Source organism: Motacilla alba, chromosome 2 (genome assembly GCF_015832195.1).
Source record: "Motacilla alba alba isolate MOTALB_02 chromosome 2, Motacilla_alba_V1.0_pri, whole genome shotgun sequence".
Lineage (NCBI taxonomy): Eukaryota > Metazoa > Chordata > Aves > Passeriformes > Motacillidae > Motacilla > Motacilla alba.
Genome location: NC_052017.1, coordinates 77,484,749 through 77,511,158, shown reverse-complemented (window position 1 = coordinate 77,511,158; position 26,410 = coordinate 77,484,749). Strand labels below are relative to the sequence as shown.

The following is a 26,410-nucleotide window of genomic DNA, read 5'->3' as shown; positions in this document are numbered from 1 at the left end:
GCACATTCACAGTGGCATGGAATTGCTCAGCAGCCCTTCCCTCTGTGTCGTTGTCGTGTGAAGACACATTGCATGGACAAGGACACCTGCCCCAGAACAACACACAGCACATGCACCTTTCCAAGCAAAAGCACACACACACACACACACACACACACACACACACACACACAGCCTGTGCAGTAGGCTTGCCTCCTGAGAAGACAGGAAATGAAAGTTTTGTTGCAAGTCCGACTCAGTAGGAAATAGAAACAGAGCACATTACATATATTTTCTTTATTGCTGGACTTCTTTTTTCCCAGTAAGTAGGCATGATTCCTTAAAGGCTGAGGTTTTAACAACAGTAAGGTTTTTCAGGTCTCTTTTTTTTCTTTTTTTTTTTTTTTTTTAATCTGTGGACAAAAAGATATCTTTGAACAAAGTTTTGCCTTATATTACAGTTTTTCTGTACAAAAATAAAGGTCCAAAATCAAATTATTATTATTATTAGCTGATATTCCCCAATTTATTTACAGGGTACTGTCAAGAACCTTCATCAGGCAACCAGGTAAAATATTAAAGCAGTTGCATTGTACAACGTTGCCTTCTCTAGTCAACTATGAAGGGCTCTGGCCTTTGGCAGTCGGTCTGGGTTGAGGAGTCCAGCCAGAAGTATAAAACATGATGTCTTTCAAAGAAAAAATTAATATTAAAAACTTAAGCTGACATTATGGAGAATTGAACTGATAACTGTATTTCCATATTAGGGTAGTCTATAAATATTCTCAGCTACATCTCTCTTTATAATACAGCAGATACAGTATGCAGACTTCTGCTACTTATATGGTAATACATATTTGCAAAAGTAAAATCAGTGTATGAAAATGTTGGAATTTACTTGTTAATAAAACTGCTTAGAAAGTAACCATACAATTGTAACAACTATAACTCTGAACTATTAAAATGTACAGAAAGACTGTTTACACCATTGCACATACTTATTCCCTTTGCTTCAAACGACTTGTGAAACACAGAATAAAATTTGTCAAATTTTACTGACAGCTCAAATATGCATGCACAATGTGCACATCCATGGAAGCAAGGGGAAACAAAGTGTTGGCGTCCATCAGGAAAGCTGCCAGCAGCGCTCCAAAAAAATATACCTTACTCTTCTTCCCTCCCCCTTCCCACCTGTATACAGGCCAGTAGATTAGTGCAGAATGGATGAATATAACTTTGTTTTCAGTGTTCTGAAAGGACAAAGGAAATCCTCTTGACTTTTATCAGCCATTTTAGGTCAATACAAGTTAGGCTTAATATTGTAAGGCACTTATTACTGCTTGTATTGCAGTGGATCAAGTCTTAAGGCATTTGTTACATCAACGGAAGGTAATAATGCTTTGGAAAGTTTTGAATGAGCCAGCAGTTCTAGTATGTGACTATTTCAGCTGATTTTCCCCTGCTCCCCTGTGGTCTTTCTAAAACATTGTTTGAAGATATTTTCCGTCGAAACTCCGGTTCATGGTTAGCTTGTCAACAAAGGTGATCGATGTCCCCAGGTTGTTCTGAGGCCAAGGAGTGATGTATTCTATTTAGGGTGCAGTAGAACTGGTTTTGGTTCACCTGGAGCTGCCCTGACTTCCATGACTACTCACGGATCGAGAGGTGCTGTAGCGTTTTTTCACGATCATACTGATGTAAGCTTTCATCAGCTTTGCAATGTCAACCACCTGCCAAGAGTATGAAGAGCATAGTTCTTAGTAAGGTAACAGTATATGAATGAATTTCTTTGGACACTAACAATATAAAACTGTCAAGCTTTCAACAAAACCCTTTTGCAGCTAAACAAATAAAAATACCCCATGTCATTCTGTCTTCCCTTTAGCTTTACAGGGATCTTGAACAAATCTCTAACATTTGCAGCCATTACTTGAATTACTAAGTGGCCTGGCTATCAGAACAGGAAGACCACAATAACAAAACTATGCTCTTACCTCGCTAGTTTCAAAAAGCAGTTCTCTTTCATCCACCACGATCTTGTAGGTGTTGGCAAGCGGAGCACCAAATGACAAGATATGTTCATACTGGAACACCTCCAGAGGCCTTCCTTCCCCACGCTTGTAGACAGAAACTGCATCAGCACTGACTCCAAGCCACAACTCCTGTGGGAATCCCCCTTCTTTACACTAGAGAAAAAAATGTAAATTAACAGCAAGGGGAACAGTGGGAGCCACACAACACTTACTGTTGATGTTTTTGTCTGTAACCATTTGTTAAAAGTGCATATCGCTTGTCCCTCTTTAAATGTAGCCTTTTATACTTATACTTGTTTTCAACCTGTCAGAATAGCATTCTGTCCCTCTATTTTACTGTTAACTCATGGATTTAAATAGCTACAGTGCTTACTAATAGGAGTAGGCTTTTAATAGCTCAGTTTATTACATCAGCTGTCTGAGCATTGTGATACTGTATTTATGGTATCACTACTCAGGAATGAAATCATCACCTATACAGTGTAAGCTGTAGTTTGAATGTTCATATGGTCTTACCTCTACGTCAAAGAGTGTTGAACCATAGCCAGGCCATTCCTTAATCAAAGCCATGTACTTTGCCATGGCCTGCTCCTGATTCATCCTCTGGAGTTTTTTCCATTTGTCAATAATACTAGTCCTGGAAGCTGAGATTTCCTCTTTGACCCACATGTCTAACATCTGATCCTCCTCAACCTTCTGTTTGCTGACAGAGCCACTTCGGAAACTCCTCCGCAGTGTTCCTTCAAGAAAGCTGGCTCGTTTCTTCTCGGCCTTCTCTGATGCAGTAAATGTTTTGGTTGACTGTGTAATCCTAGACTTCAACTTTTGCAAGGGATACACTTCCTCCAGTTCTGGTATGGTGGTGTGCACAGTGTAATCTCCCTGAAGGTACTGAAGACGCAAAGCTGCAAGGACCTGGAGGGTTTCCTCGGGAGCAGGGTAATGTCCTTTAATCACTGCTTCATGAGCCTATCAAGGGGAAAAAAGGTAGCTTTTTATAAAGCAGCCTTGAAAAGAAATATGAGAAACAAGGGGAGTAGATTTATTCCCAGGCCAACCCAGGACCTGAAATAAATGATCCATTAAATAAATCAAATGGGGTAAATCTCTTGGCAAATTTAAGCTGGATAAGACTGGGTTTACCAGAAGAACTACAAGGCAACTGAGGAACCTGCTAAACGGGAATTATTTTTACTAGGACAGCTTTTAGTGTACTCCCATATCTAAGAGTTACTGAACTATGAAAAAGGAAAATAAAATGTAAAGGGGACAAAACAGGATCTAAACATCTGATTGAGGAGAAGCCATCTATGTTCAAGGGCATTAGGATGAAATGGGTTTCCAGCTTTGTTTACTGCTATCAATAATCTGTCTGTGAAAACAGATGTTTCCAGCCAAACAAGCCAAGCTCTGGGACAGCTTTGTAATTTTACTGAGGGCAAATGATACATTTTCAATGGATCTCAAATCAAGTTAGTATGTCTACATATTACAGTGCTCTGTAGCATCAGGGATGAGATTCTGAACCAAGAAGACTCTTTCAAAATCCCAGCTCTCTGCACACTCATTCAAACTTGTGCAAATGTGCAGCAGCTAGGTGTTTTCTTTCACATGACAGTAGTAGAGGAAACAAACACCCATTGTGTCTGTAGATCCAGGAATGGCAAGCTTAGTAAACACACAGCTAAGTAACAGCTAATTCACAGCTAAATAACAACTAGTTTGTTTAGGTGTACAAAATGTGCCTTTAAACATGGAAAATGGTTTACCTGAGATTGTACACATGCAGAAGAAAGAGCTGTCTTTTAGAAATGGAAGGACAGTATTTTAATGAGGAAGAACTAAAAGATTTTCTTCAGCACCTTATGATCATTAAAGGATTCAGAATTTAAAATAATGGAGACTGCAGAGTTAGAACTGATGACAAAAGGGAATTTTCATAATTGTCTGAAAAAAGCTGATGACTGACATCAAAAGCAGATAATTAGAAAAAATAGAACAGAATTGATGTTAGAATGTAATGTTACCTCTTCAAGGTATTGCTGTAATATTGCTGGTAGGGACTGAATGTCATGCTTTATAACAAATACTACTGCTTTTGGCACGACATAAAGTATTTGGCTAAACACTAGTCAGCACAGAATGCCACAAGAAAACAATCTGCTTCAGCAAATGTGCTTGTTTTAGCTGTTCATACAGAAAACTGCCCGAATCTGCCTCTTAAGCCAATAATGTAACGTAGCAGATTGGATGCAGAGTTCTCTGAGATCCTCTTCTTGCTGTTTGAACTTCATCCCAAACAGAGGCACCAGACGACTCCTCTAGAGGTAACAACAGACAGACAGAATGGCCGTGTTTCTAAGCCCAACCAGGGCACAACTATTGCCCAGATCCTTCAGCCAACAAGAAACAGTTCTGGACTGAGCTACAGTAGCAGGCTGTGGAAGGAAACTTTTGGTAGACTTGTGGTGTAATATGGTGTCTTAAACTGAACAAGGAAGAAATACTCTATTACAGGGAAGATGCAGAAGGGGAAAACCCTTCATATGTATGAAAACTGAGGTACGTCAGTTCTTGATCACATCAGCTTTGCTCACCAACAGAATGTCAGTGTCTTGGTGTTGCGAAGAGCCAGAAATCTTAACCCTATACAGAAATCTTTATCTGTGCCTAGTGTCCACAGAAAGAAGCTGACTATTGCAAGAATTTATAATCATTTGCAATATATTAGAACAGGAGAAGATCAATCAACAATAATAAAAGCCATCAGTGAGTTTCTGAGTAACTACAGGGATTGATATAACAGAAATCCACCTGCTGATGCATTTAATTTTCATTAGAAATCAATTTAATTTATTTTATGTTTTGCAGTGTAGCCTCATTCTGGGCTCAGCATGTTCACTAAGTGGATTTCTGTTCAACATAGCCGTCTTACTGCTGAGACTGGACTATTATACTATGGTACCTATGAAATGATCCATTTTTGACAAGATAAAAGGCTTTTGCTCTATTAGTTCTGTACAGTTGCCAGCAGGAATCTCTTATTAATTAATTTGTTGCCAGTCACCTTTTTTTTTCACTTTATTTCTTACAATTTCTTCAGAAAATAGTTTAAGAAGAGGAAAATTAAAAGCAAGTATTATTCTTTTTTAGGCCGCTTAGATCCAGTTATTCATTTTTCTACCACTATACAGAAAGCAATTGACAAGTAATGCAGAAGTAAGAAACATAACACTAGAAAAATCATACGTGCTTCGCGTATGTCAGGACAGGCCTATTTTGACTACTGAACTTCTTCCTTTGCTCTTGATGCTTGAGTAGTAGCGCATTCAGTTGAACAGAAGCAAAATAATAACACTCTCTTTGCTGCCTAGAACTCTTTTTTCCCTTTATTGCCTCAAAACAGAATCTTTGTTCTTTACCTGCTCAAACATAAAGGCAAATTCCACGCTATCTTTTGGGACATTCTCTGTGTCCAGGAAGCAGTAGAGCTTGAAGTAGAACTTCCAGTGCATCTCCCCAGCTTCAGCAGTGGCAGCAAGCCTGCATCATTGTGTTAAGAGGGAGAGAGATCAGATCTGTGAAATCAAACTCTTTTCTAAATTGCCACCTGCGGAATCTAAGCAAGGCATCAGCTGAACTTTGTTTTATGTGTGTCTGTGTATTCAGAGCCTACAGCAACATCAAGGACAAATGTCGGCTCAGTTTTCAAGTCAAAGGTTTCTAACCCATATTCTCTTAATAAATGTTGATTTTTAGATAAGTCAGATGTTGATAAAAGTGACATTATTAAGTCCTGTTATAAAACTGCATAACACTTAAAACACTCCTTTCCCCCCTGTTTTTATCTGGATAAGGGGGCTGATAACCATGCATAAAAAGAAAGGATGACAAACAGGTATTTCGGCTTGTATTACATTTTCTTACTACAGTGCTATAGGTGGTTTCAATTTTACTGCTAAGAGAAATGTTGTGAACTGCACTGTGGTGACTTCCATGTGAAGTTAGATAGTCAGAATGACAGTGACTGTCTGGAGCTCAGTTCTCACAGTCACACTGCCAGTAAAAAAAAAAAAAAAAATTTGTAGTAGTGGAAAAGAAAATGCAGAAATAGTGATAAGAAATATCACTCTACTGGTGTCAGGACAGAGGAAAACCAACACAAGTGGATATTTGGTGGCTATTAAGTCTTTTAAGAAAACTAAAAAAGAGATCCCTTTGTTCCAGAAATGGCCACCTGTGTAATTCAGCTGCATCATCACAAACAAGCAAGTCAAAGAGAAAATTCAAGCATTACTGACATTGGAAATTTATTTAATTGCTACTTATTAGAGTGAAGAGAGAAGGAGAGGTACACTCACTTTTCAAACTTTGCCAAGACATCAGCTACAATGGTTCTGCTTTCAATTGCTTTATCAGTAGTTCCATTGTATTCAAACAAAGCAAACATATTTCTGCTATCCTCCATGGCCAAGCCACGAATTAACTTTTCAACCACCTAATGGAGAAACAGCACATGAAAAAACCATAGCATGGAAAAACAGTACCAAAGAGTAAGACAGATACTTCAAAACCAATTAGAGCTAGGTTTTACATTAGGCTAAAAATGTTATTAACTTGTCCTCATCAGCATTATTAATCATTGTCAAATTTCACTGTAATTTGTATTTTTTCAGATATGTATGTGCTATCTCCTGGCGAGACATTATTTCACCAACTGTATATCATCAACTCAGCAAGAGTCTTCCAGTTTTAGGAAGCAGCTTGGCTCTCATACCCACCAATGTCTACTAAGTTTCTCCAATAATGCTCTCTGCCTAATTGCTTAGTGTTTCCTGTAATTCTTCCTGTAAGAAGGAACTACATCTGGGTAAGCTTCTGCAGCACAAAGACAGTTTTTATAGCAGAACATACTGTGGGGACGGACAGGTGTCCTGGAGGGACAGCACTGTAAGCCTTTCCTTCCCAGAAAGGAGAGACAGGCAGAGAAAGCCCCAGTGCTTCCAAAGTGTAACATTACTGCTGCCTGGGACTGGCATGTGAAGGGACATGCTGATTTTGTTACAAATACATTCTGTCACCATATACATCACTTCTCACCTCTCCAGCTGTAGTGTGTGAGTTGATTGTAATCTTACAGGAGCCCCCACCGTGGCAATAAACTGTGGATGTCATCTCCTGCCTGCCAATCAGTGCTTCTATTTCATCTCGCGATGGCACAAACTCTCTGCACTTGGTTTTCTTCAGAGATTCGTAAGTGAAAAGTGCATATTTCTCCATTTCGGTTCCTGGAAACTGGTCCCGAACCCTGTGAGACAAAGCTTATCACTTTAAGCTGCCAGTCTGTGAAGTCTGCTTATTTGAGAATTTTTTCCCCTGAGATTATTTCTCTATCCAGTACATTGTTTAATTGACATGCTCCAAGTACAAACAAGGCTTTTAAATTATTGAGTTTGTTGGTGGACTGACTTTCCTAAAGACACACTCTGCATTCTTCCGTTGCATCACAGCAAGAGGAACTCCACATTCTGGTTAATGCTGAACTGACAACAATGATTTTTTATTATTTAATGTTCACTAATATTTTAAAATCAGATTTCAATCATAGGTTTGTACCTCAAATATGTGTTTAAATATGATACTGTTCTTTTATGTGCATGATGCATATCTCATAAAATTAAGGTAAGTGGGATGAAGAATTTTTAACAGGTTGGTTTGGACAGGTGAGAATGGGACCTGGGGATATGGGCTGGAAGTCATTTAAGTTTATACAGTTACAGGAAGTGCCCCTTTTGCCAACATTAACAAACGGTGCATTTGTGGCATTTTGCTTGATTCTTCGAATGTGTGTAATTCCATCCAGACCAACTCACACACACTTCTATAACATGTTGTTTTTAGATTCACTGTTTGGCATAGCCCTTTGCTAAGTGAATACATCTTCCAAGTCTCACTTTTCTAGATATCTAAACACTGTTTAAAGTTGTGGTGCTTTAGCAGACCAAAGGTTCTCACCTTTTGAGATGAAACTTGAGATACTTGAGGATGCTGCGACTCGGCAGAAATGTGCAACTCATGCAGGTGAGTATTTGCCAACTATAGAGGTTCCCCACGCTCCCAGGGTTAGGCACTTTATTGGTTTGCTTGATGAGCTGACAGTACAGCTCATCTCGGAGAGGTCGTAAATCATGTCCTGTTTGCAGGATACCTTGGATTATAGGGATGGGATCAGACATAGACTCCAGCTGCTGTAAAGAATTGAATATCTTGATGGCTTCATCCTGCAGAGTTGTGTAGCCTTTGTCTTTCAGTACTACAAAAGAAATATTGGGAGGAATGTGGTTAGATGAAATATGAAAGAAAAAGCACTCAGGCTTAAATGTAGAAATCACTTAATGCTACTCTGTGACCCTTGTTATGCAGGATATTAGAATCTGTATTTTCCATTTCAAATGTATGATGCAAACTCATTTTATGAGCTTATTTGCTATTGAGATTTGTTCCAAATTTAATAACTGAAAAGGTGTATCTTAATTGTTTTTTTATGATGGAGAGTTTTTCTTTCAGAGTGAGTCACACTGCTGAAGCACCATATCACACTCCATATTAACCTCCCAGCCTCCTCCCAAGGAGGGAGAGTGGGCTGAGTAATATCTTGCTTAATATGAGGTTGCAAACGAAGATAACCAAGTTCACAGTCATCAATAGCTCTGAACCATTCATTCAAAAGAGACTTCTAAATTAGTATTTGAATCAAGAATATTAAAAGACATATTACACTCATTTCAGGACTTAACAAAGCATTACTTTTTAAAACCATGGACACTCCTAAATGTTATTTCCCATAAATAAGGTTTCCTATCCCATCTTATAAAATGTACACCTGTTAACTGGAAGCTGTGGCTGCTGCAGCTTCCAGCAGAGGGTAGGAAGCAACAATAGGAGAAGGAGAAGAATATGATCCAGTATGAGGAGGATAATATGATTCAAGGGGACTGAGTGAATCAGGTTTAGTTGCTTATTTCAGTGCAAGACTTTTCAAACTCAGTCTTCTTAGCTGTATTGCTGTAAGCAATAGCAACCTTCCTTTCTGTAACAGTCTTGCAAGAACACCACAAGTCCATGGTTCTATGCTAACAAACCGCTCTTCTGAAAAGAGAACAGGGAAACTTGTCTATTTGTATTATGAACATGTATTTTGCCACCATTACTTCACTGTAGACTTAAAAATTTTAGTCTTATGTAACGAAAAGTGATTCTATTATTGGAAAAACTTACAGTTTAGATTGATGTCCCCATACGGCAGTGGCAGTAATGGTGAGTGCAATGGATGATGAGTGTAACGGAGAATGGGATTCCTCTTATAAATCTGTTCAACCACATCAGCATTCAGGCAGTTTTCCTATTGGAGTAAGAAAAAAAAGAGGTTTTGGGGTCCAGCTTTAAGAATAATACAATACTTTGTGCCCTTCGGTTGGTTGTAAAAAACCAAGCAATCAATGTTACCAACACCATTTGGTGCAAAATCCAGTTGTGGGTGCTGTGGCTGCCATGGTTTACTGTGGGCTATGAATGCTCAGTACCTGCCACCCTCAGGCCTTGGAGAGGCTTGCTTTATCTGTGCAGTAAAAAAACCAAACAACAACAGAGCTGCAGAACACCAGAATGAAGTATCATAACTATTTTTGAAGTGTGTTTTAATTTTATATAATTCATAATGGGAAATATGATACCTGTATTACAGTTTTATTTAAAAGTATTTCTCCAGCATAACTAATTGGCCTTTCAGTTAGAAACCGCACAAGCTACCAAACAAAACAGTACAAAGTGCTGCTGTAAACCTGGCGCACCCACTCTACACATCCAAATTCTACTCTTACTGTTCTTAGGCCAGGTTTGACAGACATGTGACATGACTGTCTTCTATCAGTCCTGAATTCCATATATTTCTCCTGCTCTGAAGAACAGCATTCATAATCTTGGAACTGAGAACTTAATACCTCTTTTCCATGAGAGAAGAGGTGACACTCTGTAAGGGAACATGTCAGTAGCATTTCTCCCCTCTTGCCTATTTCTTTGGTCTCTTTTGAGAATCCTCATCCTCTTGTAAATGCACATTTGCAAAAAGCTCTAGAAGGACATTCTCTGGCTGAGCATGCACTGTCTCCAATGAGATTGTAAAACAGTAAGCATTAATTGAGTATTTTTCTCATCACACAGAGATATGAGATGCTTAGCCCATGCTATCATAACAAAAGAAAAGGAGAATAATGCAAAAAAAAAAAGTCAGAAGAGCTGTTTAGTCCACATCGTGGTGTGCTGCTCACTGTGGACAGAGCCAAACACACCTGCTAACTCATGAACCTGAACAATGTGCTCTACTGCCCGGTGTAGCCTGTCAAGTTACACAAACCAGTAAAACTTGTTACTATTTTAATGGAAAAAGTTATCCTTCTTGCCCTCCAAGCTGCACTTCAAAGTTTGCTTTTCTACTGTTTAGACAGAAATTCCTTTATCAGGTCAGAGAAGACATTCAGGTTTCACAATTTTAGTCCATGTTGCTGTGTAATTAAAACGTAATTTTCTGCTTTATTACCCAATATGGCAAAGCCAAAACAAAGATTTAAGGAACCATTCTTTCTCACCCCACGCCATCCTGCTTGTGCCTACCTTAATATCCTGAATAAGCTGCTGAGTTGGAGTATCAATGGGTGCCTTTGTGTCAATCACGTTCTGGATGGCACTTGACCAGCGGGTCGCCTCATTAAGCAATTTCGTATGGAGACGGTAACAGTGTTTGCGTCCGTACACGGTCACATTCCAGTAACCTGGCACAACAGCAAAATTGCTCATCATACAAGCTGCAGCCCAGCAGACACCCAGTGCTGCATCCCAGATCATGCTGGCAGTCTTTCAGGAACTAAAAGTGTGTGAGTTACTAAGTATCATAATACAGATACTGTGGTATTAAAGGAGATTTTCTCCTTTAAAGAAGCCTAGGAGTAGCCTCAGACTACAACTATGCATCATGCAGCTCCCTCTTTTACCCAGTAATCTTAGTAAAAATCACTGTAAGACAACACTTTTAATACTGTGGAATACTCTTTGGTCCTCTGAGACAGACTTGCTTTGTATGCGAGAGTCTTTCATAGTCCGCAGCACACGTACAAACAGGCATAAAGCACAAACTACCTCCTCTGCCTATAATTTTACACCAATGAAGTGGAAACTATGACAGGAAGAGCTTTTCAGTTCAAATTCTCTCTCTGCATCACTGTATGGGCTTTTTATGAAACAGACTCAGTAAAAGGAAATGTGTTTCACCTTTCACTAGTGAAAGCCTCTTTGAAGTGTCAGTGACCCCAATGAGATAATACAGGACTGTCAACAGTCACTTCTCATTTGCAAACAGACGCTTCTGAATTGAAAACCAGTCCTGAAAGTGCACAGTGGAGCTGACTCAGGTGTAGTATGTAGGTTACCTTAAACTGGACTTTTACTCTGCATCTCCCTCTACCTGCTCCAATGCTGGCCCTCATAGTTCCACATAAATTAATGTATGAGGAGAGTGCTACCCATGTCTTTCCCCAGGTCTTTGATGTGCAAACATAGGTGTTCAGACTAACTTGGCTGCAGTGCCAGTCTGTGATAATTTGAATGTTGGCGAGAAGAAATTTTACTCCTCTATACATTACCTTTGTTTTTTCACCCAGTAATTCCCTGTAGAACACCTCAGTGACTTGGGAAGTGGATTTGTTCATGGAACTGCACCCATAGTAATCAATTTAAAATATTCTTTTGCATTGTTTCTTGCATTACTTGGTAGAAGGACAGAAGGCATACCTGAATGAGAGCAAATAATTACCTGTCTCTTTAAAGATTTTTTCATCAGGTGGGACCACTGAGCAGAGGCTGTTCAGGACCAGTGTACCCAATTTCAAAGCATTTTTCTCCGAACTCTTGTAGTAGTCCAAAGAATTGTGCGTCAAAACAAACCAACGCTTCTTTAGTTTTAACGAGGACATCTTTGGGTTGTTCTTTACTTCCTTGTGTAGCCACCCTGTTAAGGACACAATTTGAATCACACTTCATTTTCTTGAACAGAGTTGGACAAAAGTAGGTTGCTAAAAGTAAGCTGTATACTTTCAACAACAAAAACATTGTGTGAATTGATAAGCTCACATATGAAACAACATCAAGTAAAATTTTCAAACAATGAAAAATAAAGATAAAATCAATATGAAAACCTTTCCATTTTGATGTTTCACTGGAAGAATTATCTTGTCAACATACAAAGCCACTTTTGTCATCATTACAGTGTTTTCTTACATGACAAAACCACTTTTGTCATCATTACAGTGTTTTCTTACATGGCAAAGCAAGAATATAATTTCAGCTGTATTAATTTGTGAGTAAAGTCCACCACACGAAGATGAGGCTGCAACACCAATCACGTTGGCATATCGCCCACACTGTATTTTGGGGACAATCTCTTCAAAGCATAACAGATGTTATTTACTGCCCCACTCAGTTCTTACCCCTCACAATGAATTCTTGTCCCTCCACTCTAGTGTCCCCCTTTGACCTCTGGAGAAGGGTTATCCAGTGATGCATCTCTTCAGGAGTGTCAGCATTACAGTGAAGAACACGATTAGCAGTGATGATCACAAATGAATTGGGTCTATGAAAATAAATAAGAATTGAAACAGCCTTTATAATCAGCATACATATTGTTTATCTTCCCCCCTATAACCACAAAAACTGTTCATCTTTTGCATTTTCTATGCAGAAAAATACTGTCTACCTCTAATGCATTATTTAGTTATCAACTAAAGAAAAATATTAAACATTTGAAAAGACTCAGTTATGTTACATTCACACCAAAATGCAAGGGCTATGAATGATGGGAAAGCTTACATTAAATTGCAACTTGTCATATCTCAAATTAAATCTGTGGTGAGAAAAACTTCCAAACTTTAATCAGCTTTGCACTTGAATCAGAACTGTTTCAGGGTCAGATTTATTTAGAGTGTTTGCTTCAGTAGCTACATTAGCTAAAACAAACTACAGTATACAAAGGTCTATAGTAAAGCAGCATGTGATCATCTATTCTTGTATTTCAATGCGGTGCAACCCAATTTACAGAGAATACAATCTATTTTTAATGAGAGTCTGGCTTTTACCCAATCCTACACCAGGATTCACTGAAGCATGAAGAACTAGCCCAAGAGAAGTGTGCTGATGACTTTCTGGATCAGACAGGCAGGTTCCTCGGCCTACAATGCTTGCTTTAACCCTTTAGCATTATTTTTTTTCATCTGAACAAACCCCAAAATGTAACATAAAATTCCCCCACAAGACTAAAAAATCCATGTGAAAAATGCTACAAGAGAAATGCTTAACTTATTGCATTAACTTAATGCAGGAGAAATGCTAATTTAAAACTGTGACAGCTCTGGACATTTGTGTAGTATGGTTTAGGAAACCTGGGCTTGTAAATTCACTGTTACTTTAGGTATCAGTGTTTTGGCAGGCCAAGGACAAAGCACTAACTTCAAACCAGCTGTTTTACACATGTACACAATGAGGAGAAACTGGAGTGAGCACCTGCAATTCAAGTAACACCTCACATGCAGTAATCTTATAAACCAGTTGCAGTCTGAACCCAGATTACTTTTCATTTCCCTTCACACCATTAGTAGTTCAAGAACTAAGAATAACCTGACATTTTTGTTGTTTTTTATGCTGCACTGACTTCTTTGTTGTCAGATATTTTTATTCTGGGGAAATAGTTTTCATCCCTGAAGAATACAACATTCATGAAGGAGAAGCTGAACAGAAAAAAAAATTAAAATTAAATTTTCTGCTACTACATTACTAAGGAACTCAAAAATCAGCTGTTCTTTTTTTCAGGAGCATTACTTGCATAAATGAAAGAAATATGTAATCTTCCAGTTTTGGATCACTTCAGGAGCTGAAGAGTTCAGGTATGAAGCAGTGTCATGGAAATTACTGAAGCCCCCCCAAAATGCACCATCATTCCTACTCCATGTTGTAACATGTGGTGTTTAGTGCTATGAAAAGAGAGGCAATAATGAATCATTTTAATACATGGTTGGCCAGTAGAATACAGACACTAAAGCATAAAGTGTCTGATTTTGGCTAGAGACAGGAGAAAAAGAAAGTCACCAGGCATGGTTCTGACTTACCTATCTGGATTGTCGGCAGCACAGACAGAATCAATTAGTCCTACATCAAGTGTACCCTATAAACAAATATCCAACCAGAAAATGAGGAAGACATTTACTGTTACATTACTCACAATACTCTTCTGAGAGACAGGAGAAAGCAGCAGCTTGGACCAAGCAAAATGAACTGCAGGTTTGGGCATCAGTTTCTCTTAACCATTAAAACTGCTGAGGGGAAAACTAAGAGACTTGGATGAATAGATTCAGGAAAAGATTATTTGTAGTTAGGATAGAGGCAGCTCAAAACCTGCTCTTTTCTATACTTCCCAACATACTTGAAATTTTCACTGAAAACTGCCATCCCAATAGAAACGGCATCCTCTCAAAACAAACTTCTAAAGCCATTAAGCAGAAGTTTTTGTTTTTATTTGCTTGATATGAGGTTCCAGATGTATTCTATTAATTATCAATACATGTTGTACAGAATGATAAATGCAGGATCAGAGAAATCTCAAATTTTTAACTCTTGGGTTTTTAATTTACTCATTAACAGTATCTTTGCAAAATTTCGAAATCAAGCATACACTGTGATGTGATAGGGAAGTGGACCAGAAAAACCACCCCCAAAAGCAACATTTTTCATCAAGGAGAATGATGGGAGAGGAATCAGAAGTCACTCTCTCTCCTTGTACAGCTACAGGACCAAAACCACGGGAGCTCCAGCCAGTGCCACAGCTACCACCACATTTAAACTAAGTAGGTTGTGACTCTCAGAGGCTGTGGCCACCACAGTGGCCCTGTTTTCTAAAAATATTTGGTTTGAAAGGTTCTTCAGATTTAGACTTACCACAGCATTCTGTGGATTTGCCTGCTCATCATGCATCTCCCGGATCTCCTGCTCTGTGGACGCATGGACTTGACTCAGTACACTGAACCACTGGCTGGGGAGAGAAAGGCAGCAGTGTAAGTAAAATTTTGGCTATGCACAAGCCTTCTGTCACCTTTGTTCTGCAGAGATGTAGCAGGTTCTGCAGGTTTTTGAAATTGCTTAAGATTCCTTTTGTCAACAGGCGTAAAAGCAGCAAGGCTTTATGTCAGTTCAAGTAACAATGCATGCAAGCAAGCTGCTCCAGATCTCCCATCCAAGCTTGTGTCATATCCTTCTTCCTGACAAAAAGTACCTTGTACACTAAGTGGCATCTCTGAAAAACTGCTGTAAGCACACTGAAACATCTGAGTGCTTGGAGAGTCTTTGCAACACACTCCACGTTACATCTGGGATAAAATACATAGCTAGCTACACACAAAGCCTTTAATGGGAATCCCAACCTTCAGATTATAAATTGTGCTGCATTGATAGCGTGACTGGTAGTAATTCCTTACAGTGATACTTCTCCAAAGACCACCTAAGTCCATTAAGCTCTCTGTAGAAACACAACTGAGAGGGAAAAAAAGAATAAAACCCCCAAGCAAATACCTCTACAGTTTTTGTTCTCTATGAAGCACTGAAAAATCCAGCTGCTGGAAGGATGAGCAAATTCGTGCCACTCCAGTGGCACTGTACATATCCACAACAGGAAAAGTGGCAGAAAGGTTTCCAGGGCTTCAGCCCCTAGTCCTGAGAAGCAATTGCAGATGGATTTAATTCCAACCACACCTTCGGCTTCTGGGAAACCTCTATCCTTCTGGCACTTGTATATGATAAAGCTCAACTGCTCTAAGGAATCCCACTGAAATCTAAGGGCAGAGCTTGGCCTGTTCAACAGGTTCCTGAATGCCATTCTTTGAGATACGAATTTGCCATTCTAATGAAAACCACCTGGGGCCAAGTTTTCAAAGGGATCAAAAGCCCAGCCTTTAAAACAGACTCCTCACTTTGCTGCAGAGGCTCCTCTGCCACCACGGGTTTGAGGAAAAACTCAACCTACTACTGCAAAACTACTGGACTTCAATATGAAGTTATCTTTTCTGCAATTGCTTTTAGTCACAGAATTTTTCCCTAGGACACTAACGATCTGCCTCCTTAACTCCAGCATTCAGAACTGCCTCCTTAACTCCAGCATTCAGAAGCCAACTGTTCCCCCAAAATGTAGATTTCTGGAAAATGAACTGCTAAAATAGCTTGAGAAAAACTGTGTAGGCTGTCAAACAGTACCATCACTGCCATATCCTAAATTCTTTTTATCAGCTCATGCTTTTATTAGAAACAGTGCAAGCAATAAAGAAAAATGAAGATTGAGAGTGCCAGACCATAAAGCAGATGAGAACATATTTAGTTCTGATTTTTTTTTTTTTAAGACTCAGAGACACCCACAGAGAGGTTGTACTTAACACTTTGCTGTAAGTAAGGCAATGCCACAAAAAAAGGAGAGAAGCTGTCATCTAGAAAGGAGGAACCACCAGCTGAAGTAAAGCTGAAACTGAAGTAAAGAAACTGAAGAAAACCAAAATATTCCCACAAATTAGATTAATCTTCCCTTTCTGGGCTCAGGAATTGCAAATGTATTTAAAGTAAAACTTCTATTTCAGTAAAAAAAAAAAAAAAAAAAAAAAGACTCATAGCACCATATGCACATCTAGTGCATATGGATAATTTATGGATGGATTTTAAAGAACAATTCAGAGTTTTCCTGATTTAATTTAATCTTTGTGTAAACAATGAAAATGAAATGAATCATGGCACTTTGCAAAAAACAAAGGCAGACTTTATTTTTGCTTTTTTCCCTTTCAGTACCTCCTTTGTTTTTCAGCTGAGTCCCAGAACACAGAAATAGGGAAAAAGGCTAGGGATTTGAAAGGAACAAACCCTCAGCAATGGCTGCTCACTGAAGCATTACTTCTTCAATAATAGTATCTCTCCTCTTCTGAGAGGAAGAGGATGTTTTTCTTGGTTTTTCCCTTAATTTGAACAAAAAAAGCAACCTCAGATCCTGATCTAGCCCAGGTACAAAATATTTTTTCAACAGCAGATGTGGACCAAACAGAGCCCAATGATTCATACTTCACTTTTCACAATGCTTTGTTAACAAGGCTTTGACTTAAGCCTGTCTGCAAATCCTTACACATCTTCCTCATTAAGTCTTCTGGGATGAGTGAGAAAAAAGAAACAGGAAATAGACTGGCAAAAGGTAATTTAATTTGGATGGTTTGTGATTCTCACTATACACAACAAGGGTGTATAGTGTCTTCTCCTCCATCTCTAAGAAAGAAATGAAGGAGCTGCATGGCAACAGACAAGTCTGCATGCTGGTAATTGCTTATTGGTCCCTAGGGCATGTACAGAAGTCTGGTAGAAGAGACTTTAGTTAAGCCTTCATTTTAAAATATGCTTACATCCCACAAGAATCTCAACAGTAACTGCTAGAAAGCTCCTACGTTATTTCAAGGATAACTTTAAGGATGCCTAAAAAAATGAGGATGGATTTTGCATTGTTACACCTACATCTGTACTCAGGGTCCTGTGATACAGGAAGGCATTCTACCTTTGCAAAGAACAGAATACGAAAGAACTTTTGAGGCTTCTGAGCAAAGCAGCTCAAGAGATGTTGACAAAGGCATGCTGTATTCCGGCCTTGGGGCAGCAAGGCAATGGGTAATAAGCTCTGATTACTAAGTTAACTTTATTTAAATGCTTGATTTTTTTAGGCAAGCATATTATTATCTTGCATGAACTGTAGCATGGGGATTTTTTTTAAAGATGCTCTACAACTGATCGGACAAGTCAGACTTGCTCCTCACCCACCTGCCTCCCCCATGGTTAGATATGGATCCTTTAGCAACAAAAGCAAGACCCTTTTTAAATGTGCAGAAAGGGAAGCACTCTCTTACACACTCCTCTTACATGAATATGCTTTTGCTCTAAAATACAGTGACTGCATTACAACTTCTATCTGAAATAATTTTAGGTTCTGCTTAAACAAACAGACCCCACCCATAAGAACAAAATGCTTAATTTCAGGCAGACTACAGGGTCTCAGATATTGATTTGATCAATGCAGCTAAACCCAGCAGGGTAATCCACAAGGAAAGCATCAGTGGCTAATGACTGCCTCTCTACAGACAAATTGTACTTCAGAAAGTTGCTAGTAACACATGGGTAACAGCCAAATTCTAGGCAAATTCTCACTGGCAATCTGAGTCTTCCCAGTAATTGTCTGCCACAAGGTTTTCTCCTCAGCAAGCCTTTCAGAAAGTGTGTTAAATGCAACGTGTTTAATACAGCCTGAATATTTTGTGACAGTGGTCAAACAAATTAGTGACAAGCCAAAGTCAGAATTGCATAGAGGTTAAAAAGGAAAAGGAAAAGAAGATAGACCTGATGATTGTCATACCTTGCATCCTCAGGAGATTCAGCAATTAAGTGGTAGGTCCTATCACTCATTATTAGATCAATACCATTTTCTTTGCCCGTATTATCAACAATCTCTCTGAAAAAAAGGAAAACACCAATATTGAGCATTACAGATTATCAACATTTTGAAAATTATGTTCTGCTGAGAAGCTCACAAACTATTGATACTTAAAATAACAGCAATCTTCATCAGGCTCATTTGCAAGAGTTACAATGTGATTTATCAGTATTCGTTTGCCAAACTACAGCAGTGTTTTCTGCCTACACAGTATAAATATTCAAACTACTATGAATGTCACTATACCAATGTGACCATTCTGTTACCATTTTACCTAGAACTAAAGAAAAAGCAAAGCAATATCAAACCAAAGATAACTGAGGTAAGAAATGGATATATTTCTGAACTGACTGCATAACCAAGTGATTTTTGCAGTGCTAAAAGAAAGCTACTGAAGGCTGAAAACTGAAAGCAAACAAAACCTGGATTAGTGATTCTGTGTGGTTGTGAGTCAGCATAAGGACAATTACAAACATTGACTTCCAGAAAAATCTGAACACTCATTCGCTGAAGAATTACATATTTTTAATTTTTAGTTTGGACATCTAAGTATTGATATAAAAACAACTGTGAAGGTTTTAGAAATAATAAAGTATGACATTAGATTTCCCTGTAGCTTAAGAAATAAACTTAATTTCCTTTTGCTGTTTTGCTGTGCTTGCCTGAAACTTATGATTTCCTTAACTGGCTATATTTTCTTATCAGCTCATTTATTCTCATAAATCTCTGTCCTATAAACAATATATGCAAGCTCTGCCTATCAGACTCATGAGTATAATCTATCTGCTATCAATACAAAAAGCTGTAATTTTGTACTGTTTGATTCTTTCCCTCTCAGTAACAGTGTCCAATAGAATACCTCCCTGTTCTAAGTGAATCAGCCTGAGATTTTTTAAATTGAACAAGGTCCCTAGTAGAGAGTGGTGAAATACGTGAGTTGTACTATAGGTTAGGAATGCACTCAGTAAATATTAACACTACCTAGAAAAGCTATTGTTTCTTTCTTATGAAACACAGTTCTTTAAATACATGTACCCTTTCTTTTAGCTAATTTATAAACAAATAGTCATTGATTGAACCTACAGTTCAAGCTAGGTTCAGTAACCTTTGTCTGATAATTTTAAAGGTCCGTGCAGTAAAGAATGTCTATAGGGCACAACCAGTGAAGCAATGAGGTAACAACAACAAAAAAGAATGACTGATTGAACACATTAGAAAAATATGCTAAACAAATGCTATGGTACATGAGACAGAGTCAAATCTAGTTTCAACAACAACAACAACAACAACAAAACAAAACAAAAAGGTGGGATCCTCAGCTTCTATTCAGAGATTTACTTGACTGCCAAACAACAGCTCACTGGATTTCAGGAGCAAGTCAGGATTCTCACTGAAACTCTTTTCTGTCCTACTTGAAATTAGGCTCAAGCCAGGACTGCCAAAGAAAAGATTAATCAAAGATTTAAATTTTAAACTCTGTATTTAAACTCTCTGTTAAAGAAACAAACAAATCGGATAGTTGCAGATTACAAGGCACAGAGTGGAACTGAGTGTTACTAGCCATTTCTGTTTCTCTCTACTTTGGATGAAAGCTTAGGTATACTTTATAGAGAAAAGAGACAACTAATGTTAACACACTCAAATTTTTTAAATTAGGTAGATAATCCTAAATTGTTTAGAAAGAAAAATACCATCCAGTAGAAAACTCTTTCTTCCATGTGCTTCAGGAAGCATAAAATTCTTAGGCTTAAGGAACTTCAGTTAACAAGGCATAAGTTATTAGGTTTAGTAATCTTGTTTTTTTAATGAATATATGCATTTTAAAGACTTTTCTACACTACCACAATTATTTAAAGCATGAAAAAAAAAATCTAAATACATACAGAAGATTCAGCTTTGACCCTTGCAAATTCAATATACTCAGGGCCTTTTAATTCCACCCTCTTCATTCTGGGTTTGCCTGCAGCTACAGACTTGGCAACATGCCCCAAATTGCCTTGGGAATCCTTACAGACTAAGTAAGGCCTCTAGTCTGGGAGAAAGCATAGATGGTTTCATTACAGCAGCATTTTTTCTGAAGTATTTGGCACTGGCTTAGCTCTGGAGCACTCTAGACTTAAGAGAGAGCCAACTAAGGACAACACTTGCTTTCACTAACTTCATCACACACATTCTCCTGCTTACATTCACACAATTTGTAGGCAGGGCACTCAGTGTCTTCCCAGACTGAGCCCCAAGTACAACTTAGAAGGAACCATGGCTAACATAAAACTATGTTAACCTACTTGGCAGTTCGGACATCCATGGCACCCTTTAGCTTTTCTTCACTGTCATTTTCAAAGTACATCAACTTGGACTGTCTGAGAACAAACCATCTTTTCTTCCAGTTCCTTCTGGAAAGAGTAGATGATCCACCTCCCTTTTTGTGAAGCCAGCCCTGCTTAAGTGCTTCCTGCTTAGAACGAAACCACAGGAAGGTCTCATCTTTCAGGACACACCAGCGTCGCTTCCATGTGTTGATTAAGCCACCTGGCAAGAGAGACAAATGTGGGTTTATATGCAGTTAAAACAAACAGCTGTATCATAAAACAGATGCTGTGAGCAGCACCAAAACTGGAAGGTGCTGACCAACAATGCTGCAGTTAAACTGAGTGTCTGCACTCAGTTCAATCCTTTGTGCTGTAAGCCACAAAACCTCATTTTTGCATATCCTTATGGCCACCAATATTGTTGTCAATCTAAACACCTTTAAATTATAAATTGCAGTAAGTCTCTGTATTACAAAAATATATGAAACATACATATAATCACATATAATCACATATACATAACATATCCATAATAATAAATCACTGAAAAGTCTTGCTGCACATGAGAATCTGATCTTTAAGACTGTTTTCAACAGATTTCAGTGATGATAAAAAAAAAATTTAGTGTTAACCTCTTTCCTCTCTCCAGGTTATAAGGAGGTAACAATGTTTAACTCAAAACCACAAAACCAGACAAAGCTATGTTTAGAGTAGGGAATACACCAGTGTGAGCTCAGTCATACCAAAGTGTGTCCAGACAGTAGGCAATGCACCTTTTGCACTGGAGTACAGCACAGTCATAAAAACCTTAACCCAAGCGATATGCTCCTGTCATCCCACAAAAACTGACTGCTAGCTATGACAGAAAGTAAGAGCCGTGTTACTGCCAACTGCACTATTTTTCACACAAACATTGTGGTGTGTACACTCATCAGTGTTCCTACGCCTAAATAAGGTATACTACAATGATGAAATCATACCAGGATTCAGCTAGATTACAATTTGCTATCAAAAATCAGGAGATAAACCCAAGAATTTTAAGGAGAGAACTCCTGTGTATATTCTTTCACAGTCTCTCACACCCCTTTGCTACATGTAACCTTCTTCATGTCTTCCAGATCCAAAGTGAAATTTGACTAAGGTCAGTAAAATTGGTCTGCAATGTAGAATGCTGTCTATGTTACAAGGTTTTGACAGCAATAATCAGCTTTCCTCAATATTTGGTACAATTGGATTTTTAAGTTATTTTTCTCTATGTATACTGAATATTTCATTGTTTGTGAGACAGCAAAGATGTAAGATGAAACAGAGGCAACCCAAAATATTGGTCTTTTTTTGCAGAGAGTAAAAACATTGCTAGATACAAGCCATTGCAAGTAACTTAACTTGAGAACAGCTCAAATTCAATAGTCACTTTTCCATCACCCTTTGAGAAATGAGAAAATAGCTTAACTCTACAGGAATTGGGAGAGTAATATACAATAAATATTTCTGGTTATTTTGTCTATTTAGCAAATTCTGATTCATCCAGTACCTTTCATGTACAGAAAACTGTGAAAGTAGGGCAGGCTGACACAGCTATAGACTGAATCCCTCCGGTAGGAAAGTTCATCATCTGTATCAAACCTGGAGTCAAAATCTTCTTCACTGTCTTCAAACTGCACAAGAAAAGAAAAGAAAGGTCATAATCTCTCAGGAAAGAATTTAGATCAAGTTGGTTTAGAAAACTCTAGCTAAAACATTTAATTATGTATTGGAAGGTTCCTCATTGGTTTTCACCCAGCTAACAAAGCAAGGAGTGCACTATAGTAAGTTTCAGCTTGAACTGTTTGATTACACAACAAATCTGTGTAAAACCTTTGAAGAGGCTCAGGAAAGTTATCCCTTTGCAAGAGTATGGTCAGGGTAAGCTATCCTGTGCTACTTACTCCTATCACTGAAGTGCTGTGGGAACAGCTTAAAAACATATTGAAAAGGAAATATTGCACAAGCTGTGGTACTAGCTTTCCCTCACCCCAGAAAGAATATTTGTTCTGTATCTGACACACATCCAGAGTCATGCAGGGAAGCATCTTCAACAGAGACACTGAAAGTGTTTTTTCCTCAGGCAAGAACTGTCAGATTATCCCAACACCCACAATGGCTCTTGGACTGCTTATCACTGCCTCAAATGTAGCAGATATTATATCATTAAAGTTTTCCTTCTAAACAAGTTAGTGTTCCTGAAATACCTTTTCACTTTCCCAATCAGACAGTCTCACAGAAACACTGGCTGAGTGGTAGAGGAAATCATATTCTTTCAAAAATATTTATAGAAGGAAACCCCACAGTATAATCAGTAAACAGCACTGAAACATTTCTCTGCAGAATGTGTGTCTACCTCAGTAATTTAAACATTTTCCATTGCGTGAACTTTACTCTCCAAATAATCTCAAAATATACCTGGCACGTCAGGGACTTCTGCAAGCATCTTATTCTTCAATACTCTTGCAACTTGCATGCATAACTAAATTTAGTTTTCCTGCAATTAAGTCCCCAACATGCTACCTGGTACCCCAACTCCAAACACATGCACAGAGAAGAACTTCGCTGTGCACTGAGCTCCTCACCAAGTAACACACAGTGCTGCATTAAAGCAGTTAAAACCATATCTGTGCAAAAGCCCAGGACTACAAACAGCATCTGAGCAGCCTCTGACTCAAATGCACTCACCCCAGTGGCATCTAGATGGCAACAGACCACTATTTCCATAGGTGCTCTGAGCAAATGAAGCTACTCAATGTTTTCTAGGAACAGCTACAGTGCATCTATAGCTGCACAGCGGGGAAAAAATATTTAGAAAGCACCTATCAATTATTAGATAATATAAGCATTGCTACTTACAGAAGACTGAGCTCCCTCAGAGCTGAACCGGTATGCTCCAGAGCTATTGTACGTCCCCACGGAACACCGGTAGTCTGGTGACCACTGGCTACTGTGCGAGTTAGAGAAGGTCACACTGCTGCCAGAAGTGATAGCACCATCTTCGTAATCGTCCTGGTCATAATCATAGTCTCCGTCAGGAGAAATAAGTTCCACAGAATTTGGGGGTCTGCAGGATACATTTTCTGGCATGCAGTACGTGGATTCGCCGCTGGAAGAGTTGTGGAGACTCACTGTGTCGTGGGCAGGAGGTATGACCATGGCGTCGCTGGCAGCAGGAATTGTTGGCACCACGGTATCATTCATGTAAGGATCCTCTTCTGAGGAATCATCGCTTGTTCTGATGCCACTGGTCCTTTGATCAGAATGGCCATGCTCACTCGGGTTGGGCGAATCCTTAAATGCATCATCATCAGCTTCAAAGCCCTCATCTACCTCCTCCTCAGGATATGGCTGGCTGAAGTTAAAATTGGGCTTTTCACTGCAGGCATTTCCAGTCTGTTCAGCCAGCTCAGCAGGATACCCACTGCCCACAGAGAGAGACCTCTCAATGTTTCGGACACATTCGTCAATCTCATCGAAGTTCAGAGATTCCAGGAACTCCTGAGCTGCTCGACATGCTTCATCCTCAAGCCGCCGGAGCTCCTCATCTCGACGCTGCTGCAGCCTCTGTAGTGAAGCCTCTGTCAAGGACAGCTCCTGCTGCTTCTTCACGCGCTGTAGGTCTTCGATTTCTTTTTCCAGACGCAGGATTTCTTCCACCTGCCTGCTTTCTTTCTGCTTCTCCACCTCCTGCTTCAGTTCTGCCTCCTTCTGAGCTTTCTGAATGGCAGCCAGTTCCTGCTTCTTTCTCTCTTCTTCAGCCTGCATTAAATAAAATGAAACAAAATAAAATCAAGTAAGGCTTCTAAATGCAAGCTTGTTTTTTAAAATTTATTTCTAAAGCTCTATACTCCACCATGCTCATTCATTTAAAAGAAGCCCTGTCTTCACATCAGCAAGAAATGAAAAGGAAAGAAAAAGAAACAAACTAAAGCATGATTACATTTGCTCAGAGATAGCTGAGCAGAGGAAGTCCAAGTATGTGCAGAAAATTCAATCTTTGCCGGAAATTAAATGAAGCATCAGGTGAAAGAAATTTCCATGCAAACTATATTGAGTTTCCTTTGGCTTTATCTACCAGCTCCTGTAATTAGTTTAGTTTTAATGCTACAGGTACCTTTTATTTTTTTTAATTGCTGGGTTGAGATACTCAAATAAACAGAGTGGCTGAAAGCATTAAGAGTGTAATTTACCTGCTGGGCAAGACGCTCTGCTTCTTGCCTTTGTCTTTCCCTGAAAGTGAGTGAAGAAAAAAAGTCAGTCAATCAAGCTCAACATAACCTCATCACATTCCTTTGCTACAGCAATAGCTCAGCTTACAGAGATCATCTGCCACCTGGAAAAGACAGCCAAAAATAAGATCACAACAAATATATTTGTGACTATGAAACCACCATGATGTCTATATATGTCTTTTAGCAAAAGCAGCAAAGGTTTCCAAAATCATTTGTTCAAGAATAGCCTGAAATAAAGCCTTTCAGACCAACACCTAATAAGTCACAGGCAGGAGAGTGATGTAAGCCAGAGACTGCACCTTTCTTCCTCCTCTCTTCTTTTTTCCTCCTCCTGTCTCCGCTTCTCCTCCAGTCGCTCCCTGTAAAGACGCCGAGCGAGCTGGCCTCGCCGCTGCTTCTGAAGGACCGTGGCGGCTTTCTTCAGGCACAGGAACTTCTTCCTACCACTGAATGCTCTGTAGTTCTTCTGTATCACAACCACATAGTAGAGAACCTTTCTATACCGCTTTCTGGGGGGAGAAAAAAAAAGAAGCAAATTTGTAATGAAACAGTTGTGAGGGATCTTGCCATGGTGACCTGCAAGAGTGAGCCAGTGATAGTTCTAGCTCTGTGATAGCTCCCCCACTGTTCACATTCTTGTCCCTTTGAAAAGCAAGATTCTCTCATTTCTTGACAGCCCCGTGTGCGTCTTCATCAAGGAAATGCACGTCTTACATGTTCTTATACCCCTGCCAAGGAGCTGCTTAAAAGACAGTTCTGTGTGTGTGCACACATGCAGAGAAAGAATAAATATAGCCATCCCACATCTCTGAAAAGAAAGACCATGCATAGCAGGATAGCTGGCATTAAAAAAGGGATATTGTTTTTAAGTAACATATCGGTCAGAATATAAGAACAGGACTAATAAGCACATGAAAATAAATTATCTCATTATGCAAACAAGCTTCCTTAAACTGTCCTCAACTGACTTACAGAAAAAGCAGAGAAATAAATAGATGGGATGAACAACTCCACCTAACACATAATGCATGAAGCCAGGTAATTAAGTCAAACATTAATCAGTAACACAGATTCTTCATCTCCAAGAACCAAATGGATTAGTTTTATTTTCCTTCTGTTTTCTTACCATGAAAAAGCAAAGATAAATCAGGATCTCAGCTGGTCACTTGGGACAGCCCACTAGGTGCCATTCAACCGGAGTTCCTACCATGGCTCTAATGCCATGATACAATC

General features: G+C 39.0%; 1 protein-coding gene across 2 annotated transcripts in view; it reads right to left on the bottom strand.

Moving 5' to 3' along the window:
- Positions 1-257: 257 nt before the first annotated feature.
- Positions 258-26,410, bottom strand: part of MYO10 (myosin X) — a 161,748-nt gene continuing 135,595 nt past the window's right edge. For both annotated transcript variants that reach the window (XM_038162276.1, XM_038162284.1), the window contains 19 exons: positions 25,477-25,686; positions 25,136-25,175; positions 23,802-24,704; positions 22,453-22,576; positions 20,895-21,138; positions 18,532-18,627; positions 15,048-15,141; positions 14,222-14,277; positions 12,551-12,693; positions 11,878-12,072; positions 10,683-10,840; positions 9,291-9,414; positions 8,028-8,325; positions 7,113-7,320; positions 6,374-6,510; positions 5,435-5,555; positions 2,529-2,981; positions 1,974-2,165; positions 258-1,709 (listed from right to left, as the gene is read on the bottom strand). In XM_038162276.1, the coding sequence (XP_038018204.1) occupies positions 1,599-1,709; positions 1,974-2,165; positions 2,529-2,981; positions 5,435-5,555; positions 6,374-6,510; positions 7,113-7,320; positions 8,028-8,325; positions 9,291-9,414; positions 10,683-10,840; positions 11,878-12,072; positions 12,551-12,693; positions 14,222-14,277; positions 15,048-15,141; positions 18,532-18,627; positions 20,895-21,138; positions 22,453-22,576; positions 23,802-24,704; positions 25,136-25,175; positions 25,477-25,686 (3,907 nt within the window). In that variant the 3' untranslated portion in view covers positions 258-1,598. The remainder of the gene's footprint in view (positions 1,710-1,973; positions 2,166-2,528; positions 2,982-5,434; positions 5,556-6,373; positions 6,511-7,112; positions 7,321-8,027; positions 8,326-9,290; positions 9,415-10,682; positions 10,841-11,877; positions 12,073-12,550; positions 12,694-14,221; positions 14,278-15,047; positions 15,142-18,531; positions 18,628-20,894; positions 21,139-22,452; positions 22,577-23,801; positions 24,705-25,135; positions 25,176-25,476; positions 25,687-26,410) is intronic.